At 41.5% G+C, this 23,136-nt stretch overlaps 1 protein-coding gene across 4 annotated transcripts in view; it reads right to left on the bottom strand.

Annotated features, from left to right (window-relative positions):
• Positions 1 to 2,706: 2,706 nt before the first annotated feature.
• The window catches only part of EXPH5 (exophilin 5), a 38,049-nt gene continuing 17,619 nt past the window's right edge, over positions 2,707 to 23,136 (bottom strand). For 3 of the 4 annotated variants that reach the window (XM_087756896.1, XM_087756898.1, XM_087756899.1), the window contains 5 exons: positions 21,412 to 21,569; positions 18,871 to 19,015; positions 14,305 to 14,353; positions 12,602 to 12,728; positions 2,707 to 10,677 (listed from right to left, as the gene is read on the bottom strand). In XM_087756896.1, the coding sequence (XP_087613022.1) occupies positions 5,336 to 10,677; positions 12,602 to 12,728; positions 14,305 to 14,353; positions 18,871 to 19,015; positions 21,412 to 21,569 (5,821 nt within the window). In that variant the 3' untranslated portion in view covers positions 2,707 to 5,335. Of the gene's footprint in view, positions 10,678 to 12,601; positions 12,729 to 14,304; positions 14,354 to 18,870; positions 19,016 to 21,411; positions 21,570 to 22,755; positions 22,831 to 23,136 lie in introns of those variants that run through there. The other variant, XM_087756897.1, reaches the window with a different exon arrangement.

Here is a 23,136-nt window from a genome sequence, read left to right as displayed (position 1 = left end):
CTGCGGGTGAGGTGCTGCAGGTGGCCCGCATCGGTGCAGTAGTGCGTGGTGATGGGGAAAGAGGAATCATGGTATCGTGCTCTGGAAAATGTAACGACAAAGTAATTTCATGGATTTCAAAGGATGGACTGCAACTAACCAGGGAAAACCCTCAATGATTTCTCTCCTAAGGTGGTTGTGTCATTTTTATCAGAAGCATTTGCTGCTACTGGGAAATATTTCAGGGTGTCGGTAGATGGGGGGCTTACAAGGCTGTAGGAGAATTAAATGAAGCTTCCGTGCAAGCCTGGATTTTCACATGCAAAACAACGAGCGCGTGAATGAATGCTGCGTGTTTTTGAATAACATGAACTTCAAGTCTCTGTGCATACAGACCATGAAAAACAGCTTCCTTGAAAGTGGGATTATCAAGTCTGGTTTCCTCCTTGCTTTTGTCTTTGGTCTCCTAAACTCGCTCACCTCAGCTAACCAGGGATCTCCACCGACATACCGTCTGTGTGCTCCCGACAGGCAAGAGAAAACACGCATAGTGTTAATCTGGAGCGACGCGTGTGCTTCTTGGCCCGGCAGTACCTCCCCGGCTGCTGCTCGCAGCGCAGGGATCGGCGAGGGCGGCGTTCCTCTCCCTCTGCACCAGCTGGGAGCACAGTGGAGAAGGCGGCGAGTGGGAGCAGTCAGCGTGGATTGACCAAGGGCCGACCATGCCTGTGGCCCAGTCACCTTCAGCGATGAACCGGCTCTGCAGATGAAGGGAGAGCAGGGACTGTCATTTACCATGAACTTAGCACAGACGTCGCTGTCTCCCACAGTGTTCTTGTATCCAAATTAGGGTGTTATGGTCTGGATGGGGAGCAACCAGATGGGTAAAAAACCATCAGGATGGCTGGTTGGGCTTAGAGAGGGCTGGTAATGGGTTGTCTCGACCTGGCAGCTGGTAACAAGAGGCCAACTGCAGGGACCTGGCCTGGGATAAGGCGATGGAGACCCATCACTGGGTTTGCAGATGATACCAAAACAGGGGCCTAGTCGGCGTGCTTGAGGGCAGGGCTGCCATCCTGAGGGACTGGTTAGGGTGGAGGAATGGGCCATGAAATTCAACAAAAAGTCCTGCAGTTGGGTGCCAGGGAGCAGCGAGGGCGGGCTGCAGGTGGGGCTGGGCTCAGGGAGGCCCATGGTGGCCAGGCAGGGCTGTGGGGAGATGAAGACCAACGTCCTGCAGCATCGCAGGGGCAGGGACTGATGGCTCCAGGCTGGCTGAAGTGGTGTCCTGGGCCATAGGCAGGGTGGGGGGAGCCCCGCGGAGGGTGGGTCAGGGCCTGTTGGCGCTCTTGGGGCCCTGCCCCTGGGAAGGGGCCAGCCCTGTGCTGGTCCGGGCTGGGACCCGCTGCCGGGAGCAGCTCTGAGGGAACGGCCTAGGGGGTCCCAGTGGACAGTGAAGGGGACATGGGCCATCAGGGAGACCTGGCAGCAACGATGGCCAATGGCAGCCTGGGCTGTGTGAACAGGGGCAGAGCCAGAGGCTGGGGGGAGTCATTACCCCCTCCATTCAGTACTTGTCAGACCACATCCAGATACTGCATCCAGCTTTGGGCTCCCCAATACAAGACATCAATAAACTGGATCAAATTAAGGGGAGGCCACTGAGGTGGTGGGGCTGGAGCACCTGCCCTGTGAGGAGCGGCTGGGGGAGCTGGGCTTGTTCAGCCTGGAGCAGAGATGGCTTCGGGGAGCAGATGGACCTTACAGAAGCCCCCAGTGCCCCTGGGGAGATCATTGAGGAGATGGTGCAGGGTGGAAGGACGAGAGACAACTGGCATAAGTTGAAAGAAGAGAGGCTCAGCCTGGAACACATTTCCACCATGAGGACCGTCAGGCACAGGCTGGCCACAGAGGCTGTCCTGTCTCCATCCTCAGAGATTTTCAAGCCCCAACTGGATGAAGCCCTGAGCAGCCTGGCCTGACCTTGGAGCCAGCCTGCTGTGAGCAGGGGGTTGGAGCCGGCACCTCCTGAGGTCCCTCCCAGCCTGAGCCAATTTGTGATGAAACCATGAGATTTCTGTCCCTTCTTTCAAATGTCATTGAGATGTTAGAAAGATCAAAGGTCATCTGGGGACAGGAGTGACCTAATGGGTGGACAGAGATCTAGACAGAAACACCACCTTAGCTCATAAACCATGTTTCCTTCTGAAACCAGGCTGAGGGACTGCGTCACTGAACTCGGGTACCACGTATACTGGCTGTAGTAATTAAGGCTGAAAGACTGTGGCGAGTCTCACACCCTGTCACACTGCACGTGGTAGCCAGGCTCCACTCAGGCCCGATTCCAGCTGCAGCGATTTTCACGCGGAGCTCATCACCTTGTAAAACTACTCATCAGATGTTACCCTTGGCCCCTACACGGAGTATCGGCTCCTCAAGGCAAGCGGTAGGCATACGGCTCGCTAAGGGGTTAACGTCTACTGTGAAGATACTGCTGCTGCTGGAGAACTTTGCGTGCTAGAGACTCATCAGCTGGCCGGGAAGGAGAAGGCGGCACAGCCTTCCCCTGCAGGAGGGGGCCCTGTTTTAAATCCGTGCCATCATTGGCCATCTGCACCCTGGCAACACTACTGAGAGGCCGGCTTTTTTTTTTTCTCAAATAAACTGTCTATGGCATTCGCAGTAAGTGAAAAATAAATACAGTACCAATACATTTTTTCATTTGAATGCAGAATTTATTTCAAACAAATAATTTTAAACATGAAAATCCTATAAATTGTGAACATTTATAGAATATACTTTTGCCAAAGAAAAAGCCTGGAAGAGCGAAGGTGTCAAAATCTGGCTCTGCTAAACTGAACGGAGCTCAGCGCTATTCAAAGGGTAGCTCTCCCTATGTTTTCACGCAATTGACTGTTTTACAGAATACCATTAGTCAGTGTAAATATTTGTTTACAGATCCTCAACAGGCTGCAGTCTTCCACAACTGATTTATGACCAAAAGCAGTTTTTACTTGCTTACATTAAATCAAGCCACCTGTACACACATAGCACAGCAAATGAAAAAAAAAATTATGCCAACAAGGTGAGAACTTAATCCAACTTCTGTTGAACAGGTAGAAAATATTTACAAATAAAAATGTTCTAAACCATCCACTTATAGTCAAGAAAACCTGTATGACCATTTACTTCCCCTGTAAACATTTATTTTATTATTCTTTACCTTATGTAGGTTGATATTCCCAATTTTTGGATTAACGTATTTTGCAGAAATGTACAGCAACAGAAATTCTTCACGGATACTCAGCTGGTTTTATTGTCTTACTCTACAGAATCCTGTACGTACAGAATAGAGCCATTTACAGAAAAACATCATTTCTCCTTAGAATACCACATTTTACGAGATATTGCAATTATATGGTAGTCATTTCCTTCCAGCGTTGCGTATGTCAGCATAGGCTTATACCCTTCCAAAACAGGCATGCCGTAGAGATCGATTCTGACTATAAATACTTATGTTTATATTAGTCCTTCTATGTACAACAAAAGACAAATTACCCCAGTATAAAGTAATAATACTTGTATAGCAGTACAGATTTGAACTACAGACCCACTTCTTTAACGAAGCTTACAGTATAAAAAAATAAGGATACCAGTTACTTACTATAATATTTTCACCTTTTAGTTTCTTGTGGAGTAGTCAGTGATACAAGCATTGCTTGTTTTGTGTAAAATATATTATTTTAAAATACCAGTACACTGTCCTTCCAGTTACAAAAATATAATTATGTCCTACAGAAATTTCATTGAATTAAAAAGTGTATCAAAAATATGGATCATCATTTTAGACCATATGTGAAATTAGAAATAAAGTAAATTATTATTATAAGTAAATTATAATTATTTAAAAATACTATCTTCTGTCTCAGTGAGCCGCTTCTGATTTTGCAGAAAGAGAGATCAAAGCTTAGTTAGAAATTTAATGGCCAGGGACGAGTTTCAGTTACCGAGTAATAACACTACATTATTAGTGTGGCAGAAGAAGAGCCACTGGAAAATGTTTACGGCTGTTCAGTTTGAAGGATAAAAAGCACTGTAGTGACAGCAGGAACGGTTGAAAAATACCAAGAAGGGATGGTAATTTAGCAAAAGGCAAAGAGCATTTCTCACTGGTTTTATTTACTTCGTACATAAAATCCTGCCCGTCTGCACGGCGCAGTCGCGGCCCTGCCAAGTGCCCTCTCGGGCCGCTTCGGTGGGGCTGCCCTGAAGGAGCCCAGCGGCTGCAGGAGCCTCAGCCCGAGACCAGCCCAGCACGGGCAGCGGCAGAACGGAGGGACGTAACGGGGTGTATTGGTTACGGCTGGCCTCCCACTATTAGGACACCTTAGGAGTCAACCTATGAGGTTTATATAAGAAATAAATTGGGTAAATCCTTTTACATTTTGTGTGGTTTAAAGTGTCAGATTAATAATCCAAATTAACCTGTTCCTAAGTCAAAGGCAGAAATCTGGCCGTTCATCTCAACTGTATCCAAAGCTGTGCCCGTTATGAATCCCCCATGTCTGAAAAGCAGATTTCCACGCTCAGCTGCGTTTCTTAACATCCTCGGGAATTTCGGTGAGTTTTCCAGTGCTGTGCCCTTTGCTGAGCTGTCTCCCATGCACTAGCGGAATTTCCGTAGCTCACATTGCTCACTGCTCTTGCAACGCTGAGGAGGAAAATCCTGGTGTGGAATCCACCTCAACTGCACGGCAGAACCAACGCCACCGGGGTCATTGCTGCTACGCTTCCCAGGAATGCCGAAAAAGAACATTCATACAGAATATGCTGTAAAAACTGAACAGGTTTTGTTTTGTGGTGGTGTTTGTGGGGTGGGATGGTTGGGCATTATCATGCTTGATCTGGTAAATGAGGAAAATTGGAGAAACGGCAATTTATCAGCAAAGTAACCTCTTGGTTTTCTGTTAAGTAAGTCTTATAAGAAAAAGTAGGTCAAGCTAGCATTTATCCATTCCAGCACTGCGTAGCTGGCAGGAGCCTAAGCCACTGCTTGCTGACTCAGAGGAAAGCCATCTCTGGAGTTACACTGCCCAAAGACCCACAGTTGTTTACCTTCTATTATTTTGGGAAGGGATTTTTTAACATTCTTTTTCCCTGCTAGGAGAAACAACAAGGGTGAAGCCACATATTTAATACAAAAGTCAAATGCTCAGCTAGCATAACATACTAACTTCTTTAAAACTAATGAAGTTGTACCAATTTATAGCAGCACAAGAACTGGCTCAAAGTATTTTACACGTTTTTTGCCTGCCCAGAAACTACAGAGCTATCGTGCCATCTTAGCACAGGCCTTTCATAGCTCCGATTCTTTATCTATCTCATCTAGGTAGTATTCATCGTCGGTGGTGGTGTCGCTGTCTGAATCTGAATAAGCTGCTGGGTCTTCCCGATAGATATCGCTCAGCTCTCGGGGGGATGAGGCAGCCGATGACATTTTACTCCCAGCAGAACCTGAGCTCAAAAGCTCAGCCCTGTTTATAGAAGGGGTCTCTCCATCTCTGAGAGCACCAGGGTTATTAAGAAGACAAGGTCTCCACAATCGCCCTTCCGTGAGTGACCTCTTGATATTCTCCAGGAAAGCCAACTGTTGTTCTTTGCCAAATATACCAAATTCAACAGAAGGATACATCAAATTTCTAGTGCTGTAACATTTTTCATTGTCTGATGCCCAGTTTTCATTTTCATCACAAGACAACAGCTCCGAGTAAGATTTAAATCTCTTCCCGTGTATACCATCTGTTGGGAGAATATTGCTTCTGGAGGCAAAGGTCTCATGGGAATCTCGAGGACAAATACTCTCAGAAAGGTGACGCTCACGCTGACTTCTGGCATGACTCTTGCGCAACTGATAGCTACGCAAGTTAGCGTTGTTTAAGCTAGCAGACTGAAAGGTATTTTGACAGTGACCACGCACTGTCTGGGAAGTCGAGTCTTGCTCTGGACATACGTCTGCCTGCAAGCAGCTACTTACATATGTGTTTGAGTTTTTGTCAGTTAAAAGTGGCAAGGGAGGACTGCAGCCACGACTGCTAGCTCTTCTTTTGTGATCATTCAGTGGGTCTGATGTAGGAGCAGTGGGAGAGATGGGCTGGCTTTTGCTTTCTAACCTGAGATCAAGTATTTGGGAATTCTTATTTCTTGTGGTTACTGCTTTATCTGGAAATAGAGTTGTAAGACTTGGCCTGTTTTCTACTTTCACTGTAGTTTTTTTGGGACTGATGGCTACCTTCTGGGTGTGTGAGCTTGTAAAAGACCTCCAATTGGTGTTATTAACAAGCAAAGAAGGATCATTCTGATTTTCAGTTGTCGTCTTCTCAGCTGTTCCTGGTCTTGGCGTATTCTTACCAGGGTCCAGACTGTGATTCTGGTTGTCATTCTCTGGCTGCAGGAATGGCTGATGGGAATCCGTTGAAATCAATGAGTCAAGGAACATGTCGACCTCTAAAGAAGTAGCACTTCCATCATTCTGTGAGAAAATGTTACTTATGTGCGGTTTGGGGGGTAAATTTTTACTTGAAAATTTTCGACTTGTTTTGTAAACAGCTGCCAGTTTATTTTTAATTGAAGGTCTGTTTTTCCTTTTTTCTATATCTTTGATTTTGTCTCTTGTGCAGTCAGAGAGAAGCTTGTTCTCATCTTCTGCACTCTGTGTTGTCTTCTGATCTTCTGTAACCCTGAGGACTTTATAGTTAATGTTTGGGCTGCCTTCACTGTGCCTTTGTGATTCCTGCAACCCACTATAATCTTTACCCATCTGAATACTCTGTGAGTTTTGCTCTTTTTTAATTTTTAAATTCTTTAATTCATCTGTATCTGTGCTAACCCCTTTGTCTAGTAATAGATCAGCACTGGAAGCTGTGCTTACCTCAGATGCTTTGTTCTGAGACTCTGAAAGCACTCTGCTACAGGAGTTTAAATCATTTGCATTTTTTCTTGAACTGTCAGCCCTTAATTGCAGTCCACTACATTTATTATTATACAGAGGGGTGGTTTGGTGTAGGAAATTTACTCTCTGTTTGAATTCATTACTATCCCTGTACGTGTCTTCCGCAGGAAGACGCGGCACATCAGCACGCTCTGTGTTACCGTTCCTTCCAAGGGAACTCTTCTCTCCTGGGTGGAGGAGTAAACTGTTCAGATTTTTATTGGCGTTCACTTTAGGGGGCTGACAGCAGTTTTCAGAGTTTCCCTTCTGTATAATATTTTTATTTGTTGAAGTAGAATACAAAGGACTCTCTAAACGTCTGCCTGGCTTGGGAGAGGTTGATAAAGTGGACATTAGCGGTGTGGCTGTTTGTAAAATTTCCTTCTTTTCTTTTAGAGATATTTCTGCATTTTGGCTGCTTGAAGCATTACAAATGGCCTTACCTGACTTAGCCACTATTGCAGTGGGTTGTGGACCACCAGAAGAAATTTCTTTTGTCACTGTGTCAGACAGCACATTTTCTGTTAATGAAAGATCTGCTGAACTATCTTTCCTGCTATGTACTATGCTCATTGACTTTGAAGCATATATCTTCTCAGAGCTAGGAGATAAGTGGGAATTCTTTTCTTCACTATCAACAGCACTTTCTAAGTTCTGAGGTGTGACCAGAGCTGAAGATACTTGGTCAGAAGAATACGAAGGCACCTCTTTTTCCAAAGTACTGGGGAAAAAAACATTTGCTAAACTCACATGACCTTCGTGTTTCTTGTTTTGTATTCTTGGTGACTGAGCATTTTCTTTGGGACAAGGTAAATCTGCATCCTCTGGATCATCCCTAAAGAGGTTAGAAAATGTTCTTGAATGCCTCCGTGGTAATGTGTAATAAATTGAAACTAGTTCATGATATTTGACGTGATCTTCATCAACACAAACTGTAAAAGTGCTTGTAGTTTTATATTTCTGTAAAAAATTTCCTCTCTCCTTACAATCTGAAAACACGGAGGATTCTCTTCTACTTAGATGTTTACATCTGTCTGTCAGTTCAACTGACGTACTACTACTTACCGAATCATTAGGACTTTTGGTTAAAGGACTGGGGTAATCTTTTTCTTTGCTACTTGTAGCAGCATTTAATGATGCTGATGTTAAAAAGGAATGTTTTGAGTCTAAACAAGACACACCTCTTTGATTAGAACAACAGGCATCAGCTCTATGTGGAGTTTCAGATCTTACACAGTTGTACGTTGTTCTGCTTTCTCTAGGTAAAGAGATGGGCGTATCTGTCGTAACACTACCAGCAATGCTAGCTGATTTTCTAGGCAAAGTGTAATAAATGACAAGTGGGTCAGGAGATTTCAGGCTGTTTCTGCTAGGGGAGCCAGTAATGCTGCAGCTACTGGTATGTCTCAGCAAGCTGTCTTGCTTGTGAAGCCTTTCAATACAAGGTGAATTACTCCTTATTTTTCCACTTTCTTTTTCAAGGCAAAAATAACTTAAACTATGTTCAGAGGTCTTGGGGTCTCCATCAAAGCTATGCATATTAATATTTCCAGAATTTCCATTTTGTGGAGAACTAGTAGTGAATTGTCCATTACAGTCCTTAGTTACTAAAGTGCTTGCATTTTGCAGTGCTTTCTCTGAAATCTTTTTGGTAACGCCTATTCTGCTCACTTGAGCTGTTTTTCCACCTTCTGCTTGAGATTCAGTAACTGTGCAATTTACTGAAGAGCTAGTTAGTGTTCCTAAACATTTAGAATTGTCCTTATGAGAAAGTGCTTGTGGAGAGCTTTGTGAGGAGCTAGATGAACATTCAGGAGGACAGGACAACATGCCTTGACAGTTTGCTAATTTTTCAGTGGATGGAGCAGGAGCAACATTCAGCAGTGAGGACTGTCTCTTTGGAGTAGCTTGGTTAATGGCTTCTGTACTCCGATTATCCTGTTTGATGCTCTCTCTTTTTGCTGCATAATGAAGATTATGTTCCCATTCTTTTTGACTTGGAAGAAAAGGTTCTTTCCGGCTCTCATCAGCTGGCAAAATACGAGGAGGCTGACTGAACACACTGTTGGGTGGGCAATCGTTTTCCTTCATTTGTACATTTCTTTTATCACCATTTGATGTATACATTTTTGCAGTATCTCCTCTGGCAGTGGCTTGGGTTTGTCTCTTTGATCTCATTGTGTTAAAGAGAGATGCATCGCTTTGCAACATGGCAGAAGCAGGGCTGTTAGAGGGAAAACTCTGAGTGTTGATGTAGTTTGTATCTGCTTGTTGAGAAACTGACTGTAACGGCATGTGGTCATCTGGCAGTTTCGTACCTTCAGCCTTTTCTAGTTGTGTAAAGTCTGCCTTAGTACTTCTTTGGGTAATGATGACTGAATTCCTGTTCAGTCCTTTAGGTTTTGTTTGCTCCTTCAAATTAGGAAGGACTGACTCATCAGTTCTGATACTAGATGAAGAAACTGAAGAGCTACAACTTAGCCAAGGCTGACAGCCCTCAGTGAATTCTGAAAAAGTTCTATTTGCACTTCTTGTTATCCTTTTGACATTCATATTTTCTGGAGAATACATGTGAAAATCGTTCTGCAGGCGCCGTGAACCAAACTTGGCATTCTTTGTATGTGCCCACTGCCGGTCATTTAAATTAGCCATAATCACTTCAAAGCTGGCATCAGGGGAAATAAACACTTCATCACTGTAGTACTGAGGAATATCAGCCCAAGAAGGATAGCTGTCTTTTTTTCCATAAGGAGAATTTTTTTGGTTTGCATACAACTTGTCATGAGAAGTATCTCTATAGTAGGATCTAGAGAGATTATTTTCCGATTTGTATAATGGATAATTTTCCCAGTTATCAAAGGGCAATGGAGAAATAGCTTTGTCAGGGCAACTAACTCTACTAAAGCAACTACTGCTTGAAATAGATCTTCTGTAGTGGTGTTTTGAGTGGTAAGATGCATATTTCTTGGTTTCTTGCAAAGAGCTAGGGTATCTACCATGGTCTGCAGCATGAAACTCCATCAGTGATTGGGTTCTAAACATTTTTTCTTGAGTTGATGTTTGTCCAGGAGAGTCCGGTGTGTTGTTCCATACAATAGAAGATAGAGGAATTCTCTTTGGGTTCTGTCGACCAAACCTTGGTACAAAACCATTGCTGCTCTCCCTTGCCAACGGATGTTGTAAACTAGATGCTGATAGCTGGTCAGAAGATACTGACGATGGACATCTCCGAAGGGAACATACAGAGTAACTTCTGCCAGCTGTATCCCTGTTCATACAACTCTTGTGCCTAAATCCACTGTTCTGTGTTATGGAAGGAGGATGTAAGCTTCCTTCTGAAGACCGTCCAAAAGAAACGGAAGATAGCCTGCTGCTTAGCAGATGAGGATTTCCATCAACTGGATCACCGTATTTGTAATCTTCTTGAAAGGCTGTCTGGTGCCAGTTTATATATGCACTGTGTAATTTCCTTGGTCTGATGAAAATCTTGTGTTCATCTTTGGCTCTTATTGTTCTCAGTCCATCTGGGAAAAATGTGCTAGGCATGTCACTCCAGTCATTTCTGTGTTGCCCCCTACTAGCAGTCTGCCTCTTTGAAGTAGGGAAGGCACTACTGTATGGGACACTTGATGTGCTGCTAGTAGAAACTGTCCTGTCCAATGGGTCTTGGGCTTGTTCCTGAGCCAGCTGATCATCCAGATCATTTAGAACTGCACAGGGGAAAAAAAAAAAAAAAAAAAAAATGAGACTTGTTTTTTTTTCTTTAATAATCTTCTATTTATGTTAAAAAGTTTCATGTACTACATTAATAATCAGAACTGGTTTTGAAAGGAGTCAGCTTCTCAGCATTCAAAACCCTTCCCAAACCACACGTTCTTCCTCCACAGGACCTTTCAGTGGTCACCCATTGTGACTACAAGGAAAAAATGCGCTGCTCCGTGACTGATCTTAAAACTGCTCTTTATGTAAATGTTAGTCTTTACGCTATTTAAAAGAAAAACAAAACAATTTGAAGTCTGAATTCTTACTCACACGCTATATGTATGTGTGCAAACTTTCCAAATCTAGCTTGTAAGCAAAAAATCCCTGAAAAGAATTCACTAGGCAAACATGGACCTTTCTGTGTGTTCACAAAGCACAGTTATGATGTAACCGTAAGAAAACACAGAATCCTGCAAACCATCAAACAAGCATATTCAGTAGTCTGGCATGTCTACCATTTGTTTCATTCAGAAAAGACGTTCTCCACTAAATTGTAGCTTATTGCTTTAAAATGAGCACTGAAAATGGCTTTTTCTGCACCAAAAAAAAGGGTAATGAAGCAGTTAGGAACCTGTGATTCATTCTAGCAACAAAGCTGTATGTATATATAGAGAGAGTCTCATGAACTGGAATTAAACACTACACAGCTTAGTTAACCAAGATATTCAGTCATAAGACTAAGTGACAGCAATGTATTTAAAGTATTTTTATTGGCAAAACCAATTATGCCTTCGCTAATTGTATTCTTTTCTGTATTTTGAAAATAGCACACACAAGATATAAACACAAATGGACATGGCTGGTTTGTTACGGCATTTCCTAATCCATTTAAATAAAAAAGACTGACTGATCAGTCATTAGAGATCTGTGCTAATAGTACAGAACCATTAAGAAAGCATTGCTAGGTATGTATAGTTGGAATAAAAGGTAATACAAAGGTACAAGAAGTTTCCATTTTTCTAAGTTTCTCTTCAGCACGGAAGAGAAGACTCCTGAGAGAGTCAGTTTAGAACAAGAAAAAAGATGAGCTGTTTCTAAGTCTTCCATTTGGAGGACATCAGCCAAGCTATGTACAGTTTTTCTCTGTCAGTGGGCAAGTCTGCACAGTTATGACTGACACCCAAAAGCGGTGACAGGCATGTGAGTTTCAGAAGAACCACTGTCCAGCATGCAGTGCTCTCCTCTTCCAGCACTGCTGACTCACCTGCTACTTCCCGATCATGCTTTCAATCTGTGATCTCTTGTAATTTTGGGTGGTAGAAAGTAATATTCATGGACATTTTTTTGCATAGATCTGAGAAAGTTTATGGAAGAACACCTCTGTACTCCCATAGGCTGGGTCTGATCTTGCCTCACTTCCCAGCAGTGAGAAGAAAAGAACCAGCAACTTTCGACTGGTGCTATAAGGGCTCCCAGAAAGCTAACTGAATGCCATAATGCCTCTTGCTTCTGTGGTTTGAGGCTTTACAATTCATAAAACCGGGCCCAGTAATTCATCATTATCAAAATTATGCATGCAGGAAACTGGGATGAAATTCTTCTCACATAACTGTATGTCTGCATCTAAAGGATGCAATGTGGGCTCCTGTCAGAATCAGCAGAGAGAAATGTGCGCTTTTAAGGTGTGATTCTTCTCAACTGGATCAGTATGAGATGAAATACACTCTAAGAGTGACCAGTGACACATCTTGAAGTCAATGTCAGAGTAGACATTCTGCTGTCAGACTAGGCCAGCAAAAAGTAGCCACTATGCTAGAAAGTAATGAGCCATATCTTTACAGCCTATGCTTTTGCAGAAAATTCTCTGAAACCAGTCACCACAGACACTTCTGGTAACAATAATATCAGAACAAAGTAAGGACACACACTTACCACTGAAAAACTCCTTCTCTAGCTGTTCATTCCATTCCTGTGTACTTTTCTCCATCATTTCATTTTGGTTTGCATCAAAAGAATGATCACTTGTTTCAGCTGAGATTGGGGAATTACACACTTCAGCCTGTTAAAAATTGTAAGGCAACATGATTTTAGTCCTACACGTGGGTTCAAATCACATTTCACGTGTCACATCACAAATCACGTCACAAGTCACAGAGGTTAGTAAGCTCTTTGTGGGTCCATTAAATACTGTATTATTAAAATATACAACTGAGGATTGTAAAGTTGCATGCATTTTAGAAACTTTTACATATGTAATAAGGAGATTTGCTCATCTTGTCCTCATACTGTAGCATGTTTTGCATACATGAGTTACAATGACCTTATAATAAGGGGCACAGTTTACTTATTTTCTCCATATCCATCGTTACTGCATTGTATCTCTCAATTTAGTTTTTCCTAATCACTTCTTCCTTGACCAGCACATTTTAAAATTCACACACTGACGTCCCAACAAAGATTTAATAATTTAACACTACAGTCAATTTTGATATTGCAAGACAGCACTTTAGGGGGCTGTGATAAATAACCTTAGCAGCGGGGAAAATGTCATCCTATTTCCCATCTGAGTTTAGTTTACATGTTAAGCTGGAGAGGTTCCTATCCCATCCATATTTCCCTCAGTTCACAGGCTCAGATGGTAGAAGTGCAGACAACTGCTGAACTGCTGATTCATTTTAGCTGAGACTCTTCCTCCTTTTTTTTAATAAAAACCCGTACTACTTTTTAGTTCTCAATATTCATAATATTTTACTCGTCTAGCTAGAATAGTCTATTTATGTAATAGGCAGGATTCTCTGATAAGATCTTTGTTCAGTCATATATTAATATAGATTATCCCTTTGTTTTTGAAATATGAGAGAAGGGAGGTGGCCAATTTACCTCCGCTATACCTTCGGTTATATACTGCATACCTTCTTAGTCCCCTCTGTGGTTATAGCACACAACCGAAGAGGAGGAAAGACATGTTAGTAATACAGGGCAATAAAGTAAGTAAAATAGCAAATATCATCCTTGGAGGAAGTCTGTTTATTTCAACAGCGTGCACTTAAATCACATCAGAAATAAATCTGTTGTTTCATGCTTAAATTGAGCTTGTGCTTATAAAATGGAACATTCAGCCAAAAAATTATTTCCTACTGTCAAAATTTACATTTACACAGTAATTCTGCACATGGAAATGTTGCAGGAGAGGCTATAGCTTACTGCCTGCCCAAGACAGCTACTCTTTTTCACCCTTGTACAAATGAAAAGAAACAAAGTAAATACACTCATCATTTATTCAGTGTGAGTTTTGACCTATTTGCAGGGTGGTCACAGTTGCCAAAATATGTGAGGGTTTTGGCCTAGGAAATTATCCATGTAATTATTCCATCAGTAAGAGAGAACTGAAACCTGGGCAGAGCTAGACTTAGGGCTCACCTAGTAAACCTTTGGACTTGTATAGTTTACAGGGGAAGCTCATTCTACGGCATTCAACAGGTTCACAACACAGATATTTTACTCAGTGTTTAAAACAAGAACTCCAAGAATACTACTTAAAAAGGTGTTATATCAACAGCCTAAACAAAGGGTACTAGTTTTTTATAAATCTGTGGTTTAAACATTGCTGATAATAAAGTTGACAAGCTACTTACTGTTGCCATTTCTTCCACTTTCGAAGATGGGCTAGCAGAACTGTCATATCTGTAGGCAGAAGGATTTAAACGTTGGCTTTGAAAAGGAACATGATGTAATTTTCCCAGATAGTAAATATCCAGCAGTTTCTCTTTAACAACTATTGAGAAGCATCTGCAAAAAGACTGCTCTATGAAGAATCCATCCTTCCCCCCACAAATATCCTGCTAACAAAAAAATGCTGGGGAAATGTACTATTCAGTTTGGCCTTGTCAGCTTACAAATGTTGTAGCTGCACAGCCAAGAATGAACTCAGCCTCCTGATACCTCAATGTCTGCAACAGCCATGAAGTAATTGTTTCAATCCAGCACTGCGATAAGATGGTATTACTTCCTCTTCCAAGCAACAATCATTTGGTAGGTACTACGAATAGCCAAAGTTAACCACTTGTAAATCTGTAAGTGGTTTGCATCTGCAATTCTGTTGTTTTTCTCTTTCATTTCGCCCTGCTCAGGCGCAGAGCTGTGGTCTGCCCCAACGAAGGAGGACAGACAGACAGCAGATGGCTTTCAGTCTGAACTTTGGAACTTGCTGCTACTCACCCAAAACAGCCTTTATTTACCAATTCTTAACACATGGTAGAAGGCTCATCTGATTTCCTAAGCTACATAAGACTGCAAGGGCTTGACGGAGAACTGGCTAGAGCGTCTGTGAGTAATGCAGTGGTTAGAACAAGCCGAGAAGCCCTGAACATAAAAGGTATTCTGTTCTACAGGGTGACTTGCAGACATACAAATACAAAATAAACCAAAGAAACAAGAACAGGACTTGAATTCAGTGAGTGTATTCGAGTCTGCAGATCCTTATTTTACAACTAAGCAAACCCAGTCCCTTCGAAAGCCCTGAAGGAAACGTCGCTCAGCTGGTGCCTATTGCCAGTTCTTCCTTCTCTCAGAAACTGCTTTTTCCCAGGAAGTTAATTCTTGAGAGAAAGTGAAGCAGGGAAAGATGGTTCTGCTCAGTCCTGTTTGTCTCAAAGTCTTTTTGAATGACCTTGTTCTTAGGCTCTTAAAACCTTCATGTGCTCAGGTAGACTACTTTATTGTGCTTCAACAGCAAGTATAAACCGGCTTGTTGGCAGGTTCTTTGTGGCCCAGCCTTTCCTCCTGAAGTGCTTTGTCATTTGTTTGCAATGTGCTTGGAGGCAGGGAAGAACAGTTGAAAGCTGCAATTTGTTTTTTTCTTCTGTAATTGTGAACTATAAAACCAGGATTCCTCTCTGACATGGGGTCCAACTGAAACCAAAGGAAACAAGCCTGTTGACCTCAGTGGGCTTAGGATCCAGCCAGACAATCTGAATCTGAAATTCCTAATTTTTCCTTGTAGCACTGATTATGAACAGCCATTAATTCAGTGGGTTACCGCTCCCGGTGAATGAAGTTTACAGGACCAGGACTCAGAGATATATGTAGCTCTTCCTTTAAACTAAAATAATGTTGAATATGTTTTAATGTTTCTACAACAAATTAAGAATGAAAATTATGTTTCAGAGTTCTTACAGTGATTTCCTGCAAACCAAGTTCCATGAAATCCTGTGGCTTAGCAAATTACCTTAATTATATGCATAATAAAAATGTAAAAGCTTTGTTAGAAGGTCTCTTCTTCAGCTTTACTGTGCAAAGATGCTCTACAGTTCTCCCCACTTGGTGCTGTGCTTGGTGTTGCGTTAATTGCTCCTTGCAATGAAGCTACACGAAGTAGACATGTTAGTTAGAAATGTCTTATGATAGTCTAGGCAAAAATTAAATTTTCATTTGCACCTCTGGCACCATTCTAAATCCCTCCATGTCTTTGTTGTCACTGTTCTTTCAGAAATAACTGATCGTTGCATCCTGCTTTATGTTCCTCCCTGCCAACTTACACAGACAAGGTTATTTTAATCTTTTCCCTGTGCCAATCCCTCCACTTCTCAAACTGCCTCATTATTTCTTCTGAACACTTTTATGTTTTTCAGCATTTCAAAATTAAAGTTTTGCTTACTTCTAGAGAAATATTGCTTAATTTTAGGAAAAAGTAATTCAGTTTCTTTTTTGGTTATGGATATTGAGCAATGTTTACATTATTTCACGCACACATGCACACATGCATACACACATACTTGTAAACATTATCTATTATTCATAAACAGAAAAGAAGTTAAATTACTGCTCAAATTCAGAAATATTTGCCATCAGAAAAATACTACTTACTATGGAAAACAAGAAGTTATATTTTATACTTATATACATATGTAACTTTTTTATGACAACCGAATGTAAGATTAAATGTAAAAGATGACTCTACTTACTACTATCAGTACTGGTAACAATAATATAAATCCGTGAATTAAAATCTGCTGCAAATTAGCATTTTCACTGAGGCACCTGTCTTCCCCAGGCCATCTCCGAGTTGTCTCATGTCAGACTGTAATCCGTTTTCTTCTATACTATTCTTATCAGTACTACATAAGAAGCCCGCTAAGCAACAGACACATAAATCAAATATGCTGAAAACACAATTAAACAGCATTTCTTTTCCAGTATGAATTACACTTTCATATTAGAAAAGAATAAAGATGAATTCAAGAACACCGAACACCTTTGAACCAAAAGCGATCAAACATTTCACTACCTTCAGACTACAGTTACAAACCTTTTATTAGCATCTTCTGTATCTCCACATAAGCATACTCTTTTTTGCAGCATCCATAATTTATTCTCACAGCAAAACACCACCGCAGCTGATGAAACTGTCTCTCCAGTACGGAAAGGACCCTCTAAACAGCCATTAATATTTAGCTATTTAAAAGCTTCTGCCAGTTAGGCTTACTTACAGGATTTACAGTGCTGCCTCCTATTGTATTTCACTAGCTCTCCAAAATAACTCTACCTGGTGAGAGGCAGATTATTTCAGTGCTTTGTCTATGCATAAAGCAAACCACATGCCACGGCAACACCTAGAAGAGGGTGGGGGAAGTTTTCGACAGAGAGGCGTGACTAGAAATTGTAGCAATCAGCTCAGTTACACGTCAGGATTGACTTGTTTATTTTTCAAGCTGTACTTAGTAAGAAATCAAAGGCATCTGAGCCTGAGATACAATAGATTTTCTGTGGACAAGCCAGATAAACAGATATTAGAAAAGCTGATGCAATGAGTAGGCATGGTTTATTTTTTTGCCTTCTTAAATTAAGAAATCATTTCAATGCTTAGATTCTACAGCAAAGCACTGCCAATCTGATTCTCCATTACACACGTGCCCCTTTACTCTGCGGTCCAGTGTTGGTGTGTCCCAGCATAAGGGGCATCACCACGTCACAGGAAAAAGGAGGGAGCAGATGACATGTATGGAGCAGCGTTATAACTTTGCGAATTTTTTTTTCTGTGCTGCATTGCTATGTAGGGGAATTGTTACCAGTAAACATCCACAAAGCTAACCTCACAGCCTCTATTCAAACCTCTCCTTAAATCTCCTTCTGCTTTGATACAAACACTCCACAAAGGCAAGCTGCTGTGCTACAAAACCTACATATCAGACTAATCATAATTTCTTTAGAGGCTTGCATTCCCTGTCATTGTTTATTATAGCTGTTCCTTGTCTTAGCGTCATGCCACCTAGGAGCCCCAGGCATGGACCAGAATACCAGCCTCAGACTCACAAACACAGTGAAAATCAGCTCTGTGTGCCAAAGATCTTCCAGCTTCATAGTTGGATTTCACTGGACAACGCACCTTTACCAATGATTGCCAGTCCCAAGCATTACCCTAAGATGCACTCAAAAATAATAATATTTCACTCAGGTGTTGCTGACGTACGGGACCATACAGGACAAAAGTTAGGAGAGAACAGTCAGCCTGACCAGCCTGAGGCAGCCCCCTGCCCTGCCTTCCCTGTGAACAGCAGCTTTAACCCTGTGGCTGGCAAGGGAGAAGGATGGTCTTCAAACAGCAGCTCCAGCACGGCAGATGAGACCATCTTTGGTTCAGATCCAGTTGAAACCAAAGCCCTGATGAAGCACAGAAGACAAAAGCACTGGAGAGCCACCCTGTTTGCCCAGCTAGAGCTAAAGCTGCAGGCATGCCTCAAAGCTGCCTCTGGGCTAGAAATGGTGGGAACTGATGCAGCAGAGGTGCCTGGGGCTGGTACTCTCTGCCATGGCCTGAGAAAGCTATGCTTTCCTGTTATATCACAGCCATAGGGTGCCAGACCCCCATGCGCCTTACACCTTGTCCTCTTGAGAGGGAATTCAATAGGATGCAGCCGCTGCTAAGTCTGGGGGCTTTCATACACTTAAAGCCCTTATGCAAACCCTGAGCAAAACAGATTTAGCCAAGAGACTTTACCTATTACTTGCCACCTAGTCCTCATTCTCCTGACACAGAACAGATAATCTCTCATTACACGACCAAGTAAAATCCCAGTCTTCCCAGTGAGGTGAAAGGCCAGAGACTGGAAAAATAATTTTAACAAAGTTTTCTAAGCAAAACACAGAACAATTCATAGACTTTTTTAAAGCTGGAAATAATGTATGTTCTGATTATAGCTCACCGTGGTTGCTTCTGAGTCTGGTTTTTCCTTGATTTTCTAAAGGAGAAAAGCCAAGCAAAAGGTGATCTGAACCCCAGAAAGGAAGCTGAAGTGTTCTTTTGAGCTTGAGGATTTGCGCAGGATGACATTTTTAATTCTTTATGATCTAGAAACATTATCAGAAATTGATTTATTTCAAGTTCTTACTAAATACAGTATTAAAATATACATTAAAAGTTACGTCTTCATATACAATTTTCTTTTGCTTACCTTTTATGCCAGAAAAATCCAGTTTTATTGACATTTTTGGACAGACTATGTGACATGCTGGTTTATAATGACTAACTAGAAGACTAAGAGAAAGAAAAACAGGTCTAAAGTTTCAAAAAGCATTATTGTTTTTGGGTGATGCACATAAGATAAATGAGGCTGATTTTCAGAAAGTAATCAGCACTCAAACATTTGAAAAACAGGACCGTTTTAAAATACAGGCAAATTAGACATTTGAAAATTGAGGCAGCCACAATCATTAGTCACTTTCTTTTCACCTTTGTAAGAAATATGACAACCCTAACTATACAATGGTTTAATAGACTGTAATGTAACTACATAACAGTAACTCAGACTAAGGTGTCTTCTGTACCTTACAGTTCTTTATGATGGGATTCCCACGGCCACTGGAGTACATTTTTTCTGCTACAAACTGCATATCAGAACTGTATTTTAAATGCAAGATATCATGAATGATTTCTTTGGGAAGGTTATGATTTGATTTCTTCAAACGGAACATAAACCCAGTCTGCCTGTAAAAGCAGCTGGCAACTGGTGTGAAGGAGAGGATTAGGGCAATCTGCTCACAGATTAGGGAAAGAAACTGCAGGGTCTGCTATTAAAACATGCCACAGGAAACCGGAGGACATAAGGAAACATGACTTCACTCAGGAATAAGGCACTGCATCTTTTTTTTTTTTCCATTTAAAACATCACATGCCTGAAACAGTACCACAGCCTGAAAATGGCTCATCCAATGACTGTAGGAGAAAGCAAAACCAGAAATGGGAGCAAAGTGTCACTGATAACAACAGCAAGGGGCAGCACGTCCAAAATGAAGTGAATAATTTATGTCATGTGATGTAAATCCTGCGTATAATACATGGCTTTCACTTCAGTGACAATCACTGTGTTATTACAAAATGCTGCATCCTTTACCCCTTTCAGAGCCTAACCTGGCATTGTTTGACTTGACAACGAAGGTGACATCAGGAGAGTCCTAACAGCACTCTGCCATCGCCAGGATGGTCTAGGGATGTAGACAGAGCAAGACTTGTGGGTAGGAGTAGTACCTTTTATTAAACCAACTCATACAGTTGGAAATATCAGACAAGCCTCTGAGGCACACAACCCCCTCTTCAGATCTGAAATAGAAACAGCAGCTTTCAAAGTTAAATACCAGAGAACAATTACACAGAGTTTAGTTAGCTAACACATCAATTAGACCATCTCTGAAAGAGAAAAATAGTAGATAGCTGTAGACTAGAGGGTATGTTGCGTTCAGGAAAGACAGAGATCTGTTCTGTGTGGGTCTGTAGTTTCAGGAAAATTTCTAGAGTTTCACTTTTCTTTTGAAATACATGACTCTGCTTCCAGTTGCTATGAAGCACAAATAGGAGCTCAATGAAAAACATGCAGAAATGTGAATGGAATAAAAGCATACATTATGCATGAAAACTATCTGGATGGAAGATGAAAAAGCACAGAATGCCCTGCGTGCTATAGAGACACCATTTTCTTGTGTGCCTTCATTTTGGATGGGCAACAGAACCTGTGAAATGAGATCTGCAGAAGTTGCTTCCTGGTCAGCCCAGCTTTCCAGGCTTTGTCACCTGCCCTGATAATCAGCACTGGCATGCCTTTAGCCCAGACCAGGAAAAGTTTTACACTGATACAGTCAAACCTCTTTCACCTAAACTCAGATTACCTACTTATTCCAAATGTCATTTAGGTCCTTCTGGTTTCTTTAAGAAAACTAGGTAAAACTGAAAGAGTTTTTGTACAAAGTATATATTACTGCTTTTATTGGGAAAGCACCACTATATTTACTATAATTACAGCCATTTCATCTTGATTAAGAAAGACATTTTTTACAGTGAGGACAATCAATCACTGGAACAACCTTCCTGGGGATGTAGTGGAGTCCCCGTCACTGGAGGTTTACAAGACGTGACTGGACAGGGTGCTAGATAATCTCATCCAGGCTCCCTTTGCCACGAAAGGTTGGACCAGATGATCTCCGATGTCCTTCCAACCTGGGCTGTTCTATGATTCTTACTATGGGATGAGAATACCAGGGATTTTCTGCTGTGACTCCCAGCTGTGCTTTTAACAGAGTCTGCTTAAAGAAACATAGGCATTTTGAAAATACATCTTTGGTAAAACTTTGACATGAGAAGAAACTCAATGCCATTTCAGAAACTCCTTAGCTATTTACACTCTGAAATGCTCTAAGACATTGGGTTGGTGACCATTATCACATAGATAAGGAAATGGAATAATGAAACTCACTGGTGTTCTTGCTCTTCCTTAGCTGATGCTCTAATGGTGGTTTTAGCATTCTATTGACATCAATGTAATTCTGAAATTTTTTTCTTTGTATTTCTTCAAACCATTCTCCAGTCACTCCCTGCAGCCCTGTTTCAGACTTCTTACTCTTCAGAAGTTTGCTAGAAAGGAAAAAGAAAACCCAAACAATTTATTTTTAAGCTATTTTAGATATTACAGGCACATCATTAGGAACTCTCTCTGTTGTTCATTTAAGTATTTACAGTATATTTCTACATATAATGACTTTTTTAAAGATACAGTGGGACATGATACATTCACAGCAATCACATAAGTTTTAGTGACAGCAGAATTCTCCAGCTTAACAATGAGACTAAGTGGACAACACATATGCTTGCATTATTCTCTGCCTGGAAGAAGTGCATCCTTCTTCCTTGCAAAAATGAGGTAATAATTCATAAGCATTATAAAACTAATTGAAAGTAAGATTAGATTCAGCCAATAATCGAATTACAATAAATAATACTCTAACAAAGCAATTTTTGAAATATGTATTCACTCATTTAAGCAGAAGCAATAACAAGATTATTCTGATTTTCAAGAGGAAGCTCTCTGAGGCCCTGACAGTGAGGTGCCCACCACACACTGTCTATGTCAAGGAGAATAATAAATTGTGAATTCAGCTAATAGGTATTCATGCAACATGTTCAACGAGTCTATCACATTTTCCTCTTTCCTTGCTGCATAGTGATTCTGCCTGTGTTTAATATGTATGGAAGCAACTAATAATGAATATGAATGTTTTGCCACGCAGAGGCGAAGCCTGAACGAGATACACACATGTGGCTGCAACTGAAGAAGCTGTTTCGTAGCAAGTTCAGGTTCTAGACCAAGAGGTCACAGGAATGAATTGTTTATCTGGACATAAAAGAACAAGGTACAGTTGCAAAGGAGTCGCAATAGTGCAACGGACATGCAAAGTTATTTGTTTTCAAATTACATTACACAAGTGCTTAAAGTACGGATGCAAACGCAGCAAATCCACGCTCCAGCTGACTCTCATGGCAACAGAACAAGACTTCATGCACAGCCTGGAGATGTAATACCACTGTTTTAGCAAGGCTTTCATGTAAATCTTCCACCTTAATCAGTGGTAAAACCCATGTCTAGGAATACAGATGCTCTCAGAGAACATAAATTATTTCGGTTGTCAATTTAAATAAAAATGCTCATTCTCTGAGACAACTTTACTTCACAAAGCAAACTTGAAGTTAAATATCTAGTCTGGACACGGACGGATTTCCATCTGGAATTGACAGAGGGTATATTGTCCATACTAGCACCTACTGTTCATCTGGCGGCGTCTGAAGAATAGGAGGGCAGGAGAGAGGCATTTTTGGTTAATGAGTGAGTATTTCCCTCGAAGCAGATTACACAGACACATGCACAAGCACTAGCCATTTGAAACAAACTTATTACAAAGGCAAAAATGTTAATCATCACAGATATTACTGCACCATGGGAGTGACTAAACACCGTAAACGCCATCTGCAGCATGGAAAACAGCCTAGCAGTAATGTGAAACAGGAGGAGGCGATGAACAAAGTGCTCTCAAGCGCCAACTTCATGACCTCACTCCCGTGGCCTTAGCAAAGGGGATCCAAGATACCGGGAGGAGTAAAGGCGCACGGGGCCAGGCATGAGGTGTTTTGGGAGCGGCTGCGGTCA

This window comes from Nipponia nippon, unplaced genomic scaffold, assembly GCF_047370975.1.
Source record: "Nipponia nippon isolate SJK-2023a ecotype South Korea unplaced genomic scaffold, ASM4737097v1 scaffold_2, whole genome shotgun sequence".
Lineage (NCBI taxonomy): Eukaryota > Metazoa > Chordata > Aves > Pelecaniformes > Threskiornithidae > Nipponia > Nipponia nippon.
Note: the sequence above shows the minus strand (reverse complement) of the source record. Positions and strands in the feature narration are given on the sequence as shown.